This window comes from Rhincodon typus, chromosome 33 (genome assembly GCF_021869965.1).
Source record: "Rhincodon typus isolate 14 chromosome 33, sRhiTyp1.1, whole genome shotgun sequence".
Classification (NCBI taxonomy): domain Eukaryota; kingdom Metazoa; phylum Chordata; class Chondrichthyes; order Orectolobiformes; family Rhincodontidae; genus Rhincodon; species Rhincodon typus.
Window position 1 is genome coordinate 4,141,432 of NC_063364.1, and position 11,927 is coordinate 4,153,358.

The following is an 11,927-nucleotide window of genomic DNA, read 5'->3' on the forward strand; positions in this document are numbered from 1 at the left end:
CCTCTTCGACCTGTCTGTTTCCTCTCCACCTATCTTCTCCTCTATCCATCTTCTATCCGCCTCCCCCTCTCTCCCTATTTATTTCAGAACCCCCTTCCCCTCCCCCATTTCTGATGAAGGGTCTAGACCTGAAACGTCAGCCTTTTTGCTCCTATGATGCTGCTTGGCCTGCTGTGTTCATCCAGCTCTGCACCTTGTTGTCTCGGATTCTCCAGCATCTGCAGTTCCTACTATCTAAGAATGAGGGGAGTACTGGTTGAGCTGGTATTTCTTGCCTATCCCCACCTTGAGGTTTGGTGAGCTACCTTCTTGTTTGAGTACTTATAGCATTCACAAAACCAAAATAAAATATTCAGCAAAAGTTTCTATAAAAGTTCCAAATTTAAATCTAAAACATTTCCAGGAACCAGTCCAAAAACACTCAACTTGATGTCTCTGCACAAAAGTTTTCAAAATCTTATGTTCAAATCTCTCAGCTTGGAGATGTACATCACTTCTGTGTGTGGGATTTGACTAAATGGTTTTGCTGTTATAAATTGTTTAATTGTTAATTCATTTACTTAATTAATTTTATACAGTGATAGGTGAACCCATCTTCAGAGAAACTGAGGATATAGCAGTCATCTATAAAATCCATTAGGTAAAGATAATTGTCATATCCAGGCTGTGCTAGCTCTGCAAAGTTAAATGAAAAAGACAGACTGCAAATCTTCTTCAAATCCCTACAGTGCAGAAAGAGGCCATTTGGCCTGTTGAGTCTGTACTGACCATCTGAAGAGCATCCCACCCAGCACTAGCTCTTGATCCTATCCCCATTATCTTGCATTCATTATGGCCAATCCACCTAACCTATACATCTTGAGACTGTGGGAGCAAACCAGAGCATCTGGCGGAAACCCACGCAGACACGGAGAGAATGTGCAAACTCCACACAGTCACCCAAGCTAGAATCAAACCCAGGGCCCTGATGCTGTGAGGCAGCAGTGCTAACCACTGTGCCATTGTGCTGCCCTGTAACGGACATAGTTTTCATAAACAGACAATGATTGGGTCATACCAAAACATAAAAATTGCAAACGTTTGAAGGTTGACTGGTGGCTGCGCAGCAACTGTCTCCCAGCATTAATAATGACAGAATCATTCCCATCATACAGAAAGACCAATCCAAACTCTGCAGATATGGATGCAAGTGCAGAGGACTTGGGAACTGTTTATCATCCTACCTGCCTGGAATAGGCAAGCATCATTGTGCAGGACCAAATTGTACATCTGGAAAACAGCACAACCGTGTTCTGACATGTCAACAAATAGAAAGGGAGTCAATTCTGCAGGATTTTTAAAAAAGATCATTCACAGGGCGTGGATGTCACTGGCCAGGCCAGTATTTATTGCCCATCCCTAATACAATCCAACTGGCTTGCTGATGCCTGAACCATGAAGTGACAATCTTGGTTGGGTGTTTAGCTGCAACATTTAGATTTACCCTTTCAAATTTAAGAGGACCCATAAGACCATAAGAAGTAGGAGCAGAATTAGGTTGTTTGGCCCATTGAGTCTGTTCTGCCATTCAACCATGGCTGATATGTTTCTCAACTCCATTCTCCTGCCTTCTCCCCATAACCCTTGATCCCCTTACCAATCAAGAACCTATCTATCCCTGTCTTAAATACATTCAGTGACTTGGCTTCCACAGCCTTCTGCAGCAATGAGTTCCACAGATAAACCACCCTCGGGCTGAAGAAATTCCACCTCAACGCAGTTCTAAAGGGTTGTCCCTTCATTCTGAGGACGTTTCCCTGGGTTTTAATCTCGCCTATTACTGGAAACGTCTTCTCCATGTCCACTCTATCTGGGCCCCTCAGTATTCTGTAAGTTTCAATTAGATTTCCAACCCCGCCCCACCACATCTTCTAAACCCCATTGAGTACAGACCCAGAGTCCTCAACTTCTTGCTCATATGACAAGCCCTTCATCCCTGGGATCATTCTTGTAAATCTCCTCTGGACTCCCTCCAATGCCATTACATCCTTCCTTAGTTACAAGGCCCAAACTGCTCACAATATTCCAAATGCGATCCAACCAAAGCCTTCTACAGCCTCAGATGAACATTTCTGCTTTTGTATTCTAGCCCGCTTGAAATGAATGCTAACACGGCATTTGCCTTCCTAACTGCCAATGGAACCTGCATGTAAACCTCAAGCGATTCCTGAATTAGGACTCCCAAGTCCTTTTGAGCTTCAGATTTCCGAAGCCTTTCCCCAGTTGGAAAATAGTCTACACCTCTATTCTTCCTACCAAAGTGCATAACTTTATACTTTGCCACATTATAGCCCCATCTGCACTTCTTTGCTCACTCTCTTAGCCAGTCCAAGTCCATCTGCAGCCTTCCCGCTTCCTCAACACTACTTGTCTTTGTGTCAAACTTAACAAAAATGCCCTCAGTTCCTTTTCCAGATCGTTAATGTATAACATGAGTAGTTGTGGTCCCAACACTGACCCCTGTAGAACTCCACTAGTCACCAGCTGCCATCCTGAAAAAGAGCCCTTTATTCTTGCTGTCCATGTCAATCAGCCAATCCTCTATCCATGCCAGTACCTTGTGCCTAACACCATGGGGCCTTGTCTTATTTAGTAGCCTCCTGTGCTGCACCTTGCCAGAGACCTTCTGGAAAACCAAATAGATAATGTCCACTTGTTCTCCTTTGTCTAACTTGCTCGTTACATCCTCAAAGAATTCTAATAGATTTGTCAGGTATGACCTGCCCTGATGAAACTGTGCTGACTGAGTCCTATTTTACTGTGCACTTCCAAGTACTCTATAATCTTACCCTTAATAACGAATTCTAAAATTTTACCAACGATGGAGGTCAGGCTAACAGACCTATAGTTTCCTGTCTTTTGCCTCCCTCGCTTCTTAAACAGGGGCATTACATTACCATTTTCCAGTCCTCCACTCTCTGACTTCATTGATTCCTGAAAGATCACCACCCATGCTTCTATAATAAACTCAACTATCTCCTTCAGAATTCTGACCCATCAATTGAAAGTTGGATGGTGCCTCAATTTTTCCTGAAAATTCTATTTACATATGCGCTTCTGCCATTTATTGATTCTAGAGATGAGGCAAAGGTCACTACTGAATCCCTGTTAGTGAAGATATGTTTCTCAGACGACCTGGTCAGAAGTCCATAAGTATTATAGAAGGCCTAGTCAAATATTGCACCCAAATGTAAGGATTTTTCAGGTGATCACCTAGATACTGAAAAAAGTCATTCTTGGGCCACAATTTACATTAGCAGTGAAATTGTTGACTAATTGAATCTACTATCCTGTGTTGCCAGTTCATAAGAGGATACTGCTGCTGTCAATGTCTTCTTGAGGACTGTGTGGCAATTATTGCAGGATCAATCTCAAACCCCCAAAATGGAGGTTGGCTCCAGCAGATATTGTAATAAATGGTGAGAATCCTGTTGTGGAACATGCCACTCAACATGGCCCATTGTTCCATCCCCAACATTTTTGTCTCGGACTTTGCAACTCAGAATTTGTCCCACAATCTCACTTCATGTCACAACCCGTTGTTTAAGAACCCATGACATAAGCATTTGATGCAAATGATCGTAGAATACTTTAGAAAAAGTCTGGCACCGGAATTAGTTTAGGTTGCTTTAGCAAACAACTGATATAAAAATAATGGACCAAGTTGCTTCCATCTGTGAATCTTCTGTGATTTGAAGGTAGTTCAACTTTGTGAGACATTTGAAACAAAGACGGAAATTGCTGGAGAAACTCATCATGTGTGGCAGCATCTGCGGAGAAAAAGCAGAGTAAATGATTCAAGACCACAATGGCCTTTCTTCAGAATACAGTCCATTCTGAAGAAGGGTCACTGGACTCAAAAGAACGTTACTTCTGCTTTCTCTGCACAGATGCTGCCAGGTCTGCTGAGTTTCTCCCTGGTCAAGGCATTGAGCATAAAAGTTGGCAAGTCATGTTGCAACTGTATACAGCTTTGGTTAGGCCACGTTTGGAGTATTGTGGGGGCTTTGCAGAAAGTGCAGAAGAGGTTCACTAGGATGTTGCCTGGATTGGAGTGTATTAACTCCAATAAGGAGAGGTTGGACAAACTTGGATTGTTTTCACTAGAACATCAGAGGCTGAACAGTGATCTGATAGAAGTATGTAAAATTATGAGGGGCATGGATAGGGTAGATAGTTGGGGTCTTTTTCCCAGGGTCAAAATGTCAAATACGAGGAGGCATAGAGTCATTGAGTTAACAGCACAGAAACAGATGCTTCGGTCCAAGTTGTCTATGCTGAACCAGATATCATAAATTCATCTAGTCCCATTTGCCAGCATTTGGCCCCAATTCCTCTAAACCCTTCCTATTCATATACCCTTCCAGATGCCTTTTTAATGTTGAGATTGTACCAGCGTCCACCACTTCCTCTGGCAGCTCATTGCATACACGCAACACGTTCTGCGTGAAAACATTGTCTCTTGGGTCCCGTTCAAATATTTTTCTTAATTTCTTAATCCCTCTCACCTTAAACCTATGCCATCTGGTTTTGGACACCCCCACTCCAGGGAAAAGATCTTGGCTGTTCACCCTATCCATTCCCCTCATTATGTTTAAACCTCTATAAAGTCACCCCTTAGCCTCCGATGCTCCAGGGAAAATAGCAGCCTATATTCAGCATCTCCCTGTAGCTCAAACCCTCCAACTCTGGCAACATCCTTGTAAAATTTTTCTGAACCTTTTGCAGTTTCAATATTCTTCTGTAGCAGGGAGACCAGAATTGCTCGCAGTATTCCAAAAGGACCCTAACCAATATCCTGTACAGCCGCAACATAACCTTCCAACTCCTATACTCAATGCACTGACCAATAAAGTCAAGCATACCAAATGCCCTCTCCACTCACCTGTCTCGGGACTCGACTTTCAAGGAACTATGAACTTGCACTCCAAGTCTCTTTTTACAGCAACGCTCCCCGGACCTTACCATGAAGTCCTGCCCATATTTGCCTTTCCAAAATGCAGCACCTCACATTTATCTAAATTAAACTCCATCTGCCACTTCTCTGCCCCTTGGCGCATGTGATCAAGGTCCCATTGTACTCTGACCTAACCTTCTTTGCTGTCCACTACACCTCGAATTTTGGTGTCATCTGCAAACTTACTAACCATACATCCCATGTTCACATCCAAGTCATTTATATAAATGATAAAAAGTGGTGGACCCAGCACTGATCCTTGTGGTAGATCACTGATCGCAGGCTTCCAGTCTGAAAAGCAACCCTCCACCACTACACTCTATCTTCTACCTTCGAGCCAGTTCTGTATCCCAAATAGCTAGTTTTCCCTGTATTCCATGTGATCTAACCTTGCTAACCAGTTTACCATGAGGAACCTTGTCAAATGCCTTACTGAAGTCCATATAGATCACGTCCGCCGCTCTGCCCTCATCAATCCTCTTCGTTACTTCTTCAAAAAACTAAATCAAGTCAGTGAGACACGATTTCCCAAAGCCATGTTGACTGTTCGTAATCAGTCCTTGCCTTTCCAAATACATGTAAATCCTGTCCCTCAAGATTCCGTCCAACAACTTGTCCACTACTGATGTCAGGTTCACCAGTCTATAGTTCCCTGGCTTTTCTTTACCATCTTTCTTAATGAGTGATACCATGTGAGTCCACCTCCAGTCTTCTGGCACCTCACCTGCGGCTATCAGTAATACAAATATCTCAGTAAGGGGCCCAGCAATCACTTCCCTAGCTTCCCACAAAGTTTTAGGGTACACCTGATCATGTCCCGGGAATTTATCCATCTTTATGTGTTTTAAGACGTCCAGCACCACCTTCTGTGTAATATAGACATGTTTCAAGATGCCGCTGTTTATTTTCCCATGTTCTCTATCTTCCGTATCCTTCTCCACAGTGAACACTGATGCAACGTACTCGTTTAGTATCTCCCCCATCTCCTGCAGTTCCACACCTAGGCAGCCATGCTGATCTTTAAGCGGCCTTATTCTCTCCCTTGTTACTCTTTGGTCCTTAATATATTTGTAGAATCCGTTAAGATTCTCCTTAACCCTATTTGCCAAAGTTATCTCATGTTCTGTGTTTGCCCTTCCGATTTCCCTCTTAAGCATACTCGTACTGCCTTTATACTCTTCTAGGGATTCACTCGATCCCTGCAGCCTGTACCTGACATATGCTTCCTTCTTATTCTTGACCAAAACCTCAATTTCTCTCATCACCCAGCATTCCCTATACCTGCCGGCCTTGCCTTTCACCCTAACAGGAACATGCTGTCTCTGGATTCTTGTTATCTCATTTTTGAAGGCTTCCCATTTTCTAGCCGTCCCTTTATCTGCGAATATCAGCCTCCAATCAACTTTTGAAAGTTCTTGCCTAATACTCTCAAAATTGGCCTTCCTCCAATTTAGAACTTTAAATTTTAGATCTGGTCTGTCCTTTTCCATCACTATTTTAAAACTAATAAAATTATGGTCACTGGCCCAAAGTGCTCCCCCACTGACACCTCTGTCACCAAACCTGCCTTATTTCTCAAGAGTAGGACAAGTTTCGCACCTTCACCAGTAGGAACTTCCACATACTGAATCAGAAAATTTTCTTGTACATACTTAACAAATTCCTTTCTATCCAAGCCTTTAACACTATTGCAGTCCCGATCCATGTATGGAAAGTTGAAACCCTCACCACAACCACCCTATTATTCTTACAGTTAACTGAGATCTCCTTACAAATTTGTTTCTCAATTTTCTGCTGACTATTAGGGGTGTCTATAGTACAATCCCAATAAGGTGATTATCTCTTTCTTATTTCTCAGTTCCACCCAAATAACTTCCCTGGACGTATTCCCAGGAATATCCTCCCTATAATGTTATCCCTCAGCAAAAACGCCACTCCCCCTCCCCTCTTGCCCCCCTTTCTATCCTTTCTATAGCATCTATACCCTGGAACATTAAGCTGCCAGTCCTGCCATCCCTGAGTCACAACTCTGTAGTCACTATGATATCCAGGTCCCATGTTCCCAACCATGCCCGGAGTTCATCTGCCTTATCTGTTAGGCCTCTTGCATTGAAATAAATGCAGTTTAATTTATCAGTCCTGCCTCATTCTCTGCTTTGTTCCTGCCTGCCCTGGCTGTTTGACTTGCTGCTTTTCCCAACTGTACCAGTCTCAGACTGATCTCTTTCTCACTGTCTCCCTGGGTCCCCACCCCCATACCAGATTAAATCCACCCAAGCAGCTCTAGCAAGTCTCCCTGCCAGTATATTAGTCCCCTTCCAATTCAGGTGCAATTCTTCTTTCTTATACAGGTCATTTCTACCCCAGAAGGTTTAAGGTGAGAGAGAAAAAGTTTAAAGGAGTTATGCGAGGAAGTTTTTTTAGACAAGGTAGTTGGTACTGTCAAGGCAGGTGGGAGAAACAGATACGGTGGCAAAGTTTAAGAGGTATTTAGTCAGACACACAAACAGGCAGAGAATAGAAGGATATGGACTATGTGCAGGCAGATGCGATTAATTTAGAATAGCATCATGGTTAGCACAGCTGTGGTGGGCTAAAGGGCCTGTTCGAGTGCTGTATTGTTCTATGATTCTATGATAGGCAAGTACCCTAATTCATAAAATAAAATGGTATAGAGGTTCTCATGGTAAGCCTAGGCTAATGCTCTAAGAACATGGACTTGGCTCCACCACAGCTGCTGGTAGAAAATAAATACAGGTCATTTTTAAAAATCTGGAATTTAGAGCTCATTGTCTTGACCATGAAACTTTCATCAGTTATTGTAAAAACTAAAGGTTCAGTAACGTCTGTGTGTTAAGGAAGTCTGCTGGCCTGACCTACCTGTGATTCTAAATCCACGTCAATGTGATTAGCTCAGAAGTGCTGTTAAAGGCAATTGGAGTGAGAAATTAATGCGATGCTCTTATCCCATTGAAAGAATTTTTAAAATGAATTGAAAGTACAGCACCATGACAAATTACCCTATAATTTAGAGACAAACACTGAATTTTAGGGAGAATAACAAGCTTTCACAATGTGAAAAGCTGGTATTTTTCTTTGTATTAACATTCTGATGGTTGAGTCCATGTTTGTATATCATGTGGAGTACAGTAAGCCAGTTAGATATTCAGAATAAAAATAAAATACTGGAAATCTGAAATAAAAACAAAAAACGGTCTGAAGAAACATAGTACATCTAGCTGCATCTAGTCCCCTAATCCACATCTAGTCCAATTATCCTCTTCCTTGGGACCCATTAGTAATACTTAGGAGCAGATATTTCTTAACTAGGAAGGCAGCACACCCAAAATGCTGCATCTCTTATCATGTGATTTGAGCTACAACTGCAAGAATGGTCTTTGCTAAATTTGCTAAGGTTGTCATGGCCACGAGTCAAAATCCTGAAGTACTGTATACAGTTTTAGACGTTAATTCCGAAATGTGTGTTTTGAAAGAGACAAAGCAGAGTTAACATGTCGAGTCCAGTATGACTGGACTGGAAACATTAACTGTGCTTTCTCCACAAATGCTGCCAGACCTACTGAATTTCTCCAGCAATTTCTATTTTCATTTCAGATCTTTAGCATCAGGAGTTCTTTGTTTTATTTCAGTTCTGCTGGGTGGACTAGGGAATTAAATGCTCTTACATGTGCCAGCCTGCTTTTGAGCATGAGTGTACTGTGAAAGCCATAGTTAAATAACTGGTTACCTGTATGTTGTGGAAGACCTTCTCTCACTCAGAGCTGCAAACCAGTTAAAAAGGGAAGCAGGATAAAGGACTTCAATCAGCCTACAAAACCAAGAATCTCAAAAATCTTCTGTTCAGCTGCCAACGTCAGCGCTACTGGTAATCTCCACAGCAACAGCCACAACATTCAATTACCACTCTTCAATGAACACTTCAGAGACTGATCCATATATCTGTTAACTTTTAGCTTTGTGGATTTACCTCTTATTTCTAATCTATACGTAAGTGTGTTGTGTTGTGTTACTAATTCTTGTTTTGCTTAGTAATTAATTAACACAACTCCTTTTGTAAATTCAAGAAAGCCTGGTTAAACTGGCTGTTTTTCAAAATACAAGTTCATTTGTGTCTAGGAGAAAGGCATCAACAAGGGAAAAATCTTGTTGTGACCAGCTGAGGAGTTAGGTGAATAAAGAAGAGGAGTGAGTTCATCCCTCTGCACCTGGGAGCATCACAGCTGAAGTATCTCATCTAAAACCATCACAAATTGGGGAATTGCATCCAGAACCTGGTCATAACAAGGCTGAGACCAAGCCAGGGACTCAGCACAGTTATTTTCCATCGCTAGGATCTCGATACAAATCCCTTACGTACTTGTGGAGAGACATAAATAATGCTGCTTGTTGCTGAGGGGTGCCAACTCTACAGACTAAGTGGCAGAGACATCATTTTAAATTTAGCAACAGGAAGGTTATCACTTGGCTTTGGGGATTTACATTCACTAAATCAATAGATAAATAAACATTTTATCATAAATAAAGAAGTTATCTAGCCTTAATTGCTGCTTGATCTCTGAACCTGTCAATGATGTGCGTGGAATGAAAAGTTGGCACAACCTAGCACATTCTTACCGACATGAATGTTTACATGAGAATTAGGAGACAGAATCTTCCCAGCCCATGATTGATGTGGGCATTGGCAAGAAATCTGGGAGAACTGCATGAGATTTGCAGTGAGGAGATTCCTGTCATCAAGAGAAAAAGTCCCATTTTCCAAACAAGTGTTGAAGGCCAAGACAAACCTCTCGCTAGTGAAAAGCAAGAGGCCTGTTTGCATGTATTGACATCCTCATTATTTTATCATCTTGCCTCAGTGATACACATTTTCCCATTCCCATACCCGTTAAATAGAAATTGGATGGCGACAATTCCCAACATGAAATTCAGAGCAGTAACCTGGCAGCTTCAGCTCACCACTGCTTCCTCGCTGTTTCCAGATTTTTGAATTGACCACTTTAATATTAATGTTGATCTCTCTCTCGGCACCTTCTCAGCAGCTGTAACATTGCATCCTGCGCTCTGTTCTGTGTTACATTATGCACTTGTATAGTACGATCTACCTGTAAAGCATGTAAGACAACACTTTTCACTGTACCTCGGTACAGGTGACAGTGATAAATCAAATCAAAGCACTTGTACCTTTGGCTGTCCATCTTGGTCAGCAGTCACTGACCTCTCAATGGACAGCAGCAAATGCATCCCCTATCCACCAGGACCTCCAGGTTCCTGTTGGAAAAGCAGGGTGCCAATTTCCCTCTGCTCGACATGTCAGGGGCAATTGACAGAAAGTGCAGAGCAACTGCAAAGTGCCTGCAGTTGACTGTGTGCATGGCTAGGCTTTAAAGATGGCACTAGCGCTGGGGATCCCTGGAGGTCCTGACAGTGATCACCACTTGGACGGCATGGTGCATAGGTAATGAGTTGAGCCTGGAAAGATAGTGTGAGAAAGCTCACATGAGCTCACGGAGAGAAAACGTCCATGAAGCTGGCCAGAATTGACACTCAGCAGATTTCTGGCAAAATTCAGTCCAAACACCTAAAATTTGATTTACTGCACTTCACTCTTGTAGCCAGTGCTCTATTGTCACCTACGGATGTTGCCCCCTTAACGCATCATTAATATCATAAAACTGTAAAGAGAGGTGCTTGACTGTTTCTAGTGTGTTTTATGTATAATATGTCATACACGTTCAAAGTTCCTTCAGCAAGCAGCTGCTAATCTCATAGATACATGCTAAAGGAGTCACTTCCTGCTTTTAGAATTTAACTTAACACTGAAAACAGCTTCTGCTAGCAGGATTTGATTTTACTGGCATAGGGAGGAGGGAAGAAATAAGTCTTAAAATAACCTGAATGCTTTACATGAAAAGTGGTGCCACAGTTGTTTCTTATTAATATTAACAAGGGTGTTTCAGTACTAAGTACAGGAAAAGCTGTAGGCAGTTGGATTAACTACCTTGTCCTGCATAAATAGCATCAGCTCAATTTCTGAACAAAGGGTGAGAAATAGTGTATTTCACATAAGCTTTTTATTATTCTGCTGGAAGTTATGAACTGGGTGGTGATACCTTTAGAGGGAAGGTTTTTTTTCCTGTTTGCTATTTATAGGTTGTAAGATCTTTTGCCATGTTTTTATCAATGCTAGCATTGGAAGTTCTTCCCTTGGTGTACCTAGGAAATAGTTATTTTCTAATTTCTTCTGGCCTTAGGACAGAGAAAACAGAAAGGTAGCAAATATTGTTTCTGCAAACTGAAAGATAAGTGAGGGGCGCACAGTACATACATGTCATAGAATCCCTACAGGGCCAATAGAGGCCATTTGGCCCATCAAGTCTGCACTGGCCCTTTAAAGGGCATCCTACCCTATTCCTGCAATCTCACATTTACCACACCTAGCCTGCACACTATGGGGCAATTTAGCATTGCCAATCCACCTAAACTGCACATCTTTGGATTGTGAGAGGAAATCCACACACAAGGAGAATGTGCAAGCTCTGCACAGACAGTTGGCCAACACTGGAATTGAACCTGGGTCCCTGGTGCTGTGAGGCTACAGTGGTAACTGCTGTGCCATCCTCTGGAGCACTATGTGTGTGGTGGTATCAGTGTGTTTTAATTGAAACAGAAGGAAAACATTTTTAAGTTTGTGGTCAATTTATTTCTCATTTAAGAGAGGAGATGTCATTTTTGATAAATGGTGCATGCATTTTCCTCCTCCTCACCCAATGTCAGTCATCCAGGTTTCATGTTAAATTCAATGTTCACTGTCTGCAACTCAAATGTTTTGCTTCAATTCTAGCTGTGAAGTAGTAATCTCTACTGCACCAACTGACTATTTCCTTTACCTGCTTCTCCAGTGAGATTTTTA

General features: G+C 42.1%; 1 protein-coding gene across 1 annotated transcript in view; it reads right to left on the reverse strand.

Moving 5' to 3' along the window:
• mesd (mesoderm development LRP chaperone) overlaps positions 1–5,007 on the reverse strand; it is a 24,995-nt gene extending 19,988 nt beyond the window's left edge. Inside the window, exon 1 of the mRNA XM_048615715.1 lies at positions 4,925–5,007. Coding sequence (XP_048471672.1) covers positions 4,925–5,007 — 83 coding nt within the window. The remainder of the gene's footprint in view (positions 1–4,924) is intronic.
• Positions 5,008–11,927: the final 6,920 nt, after the last annotated feature.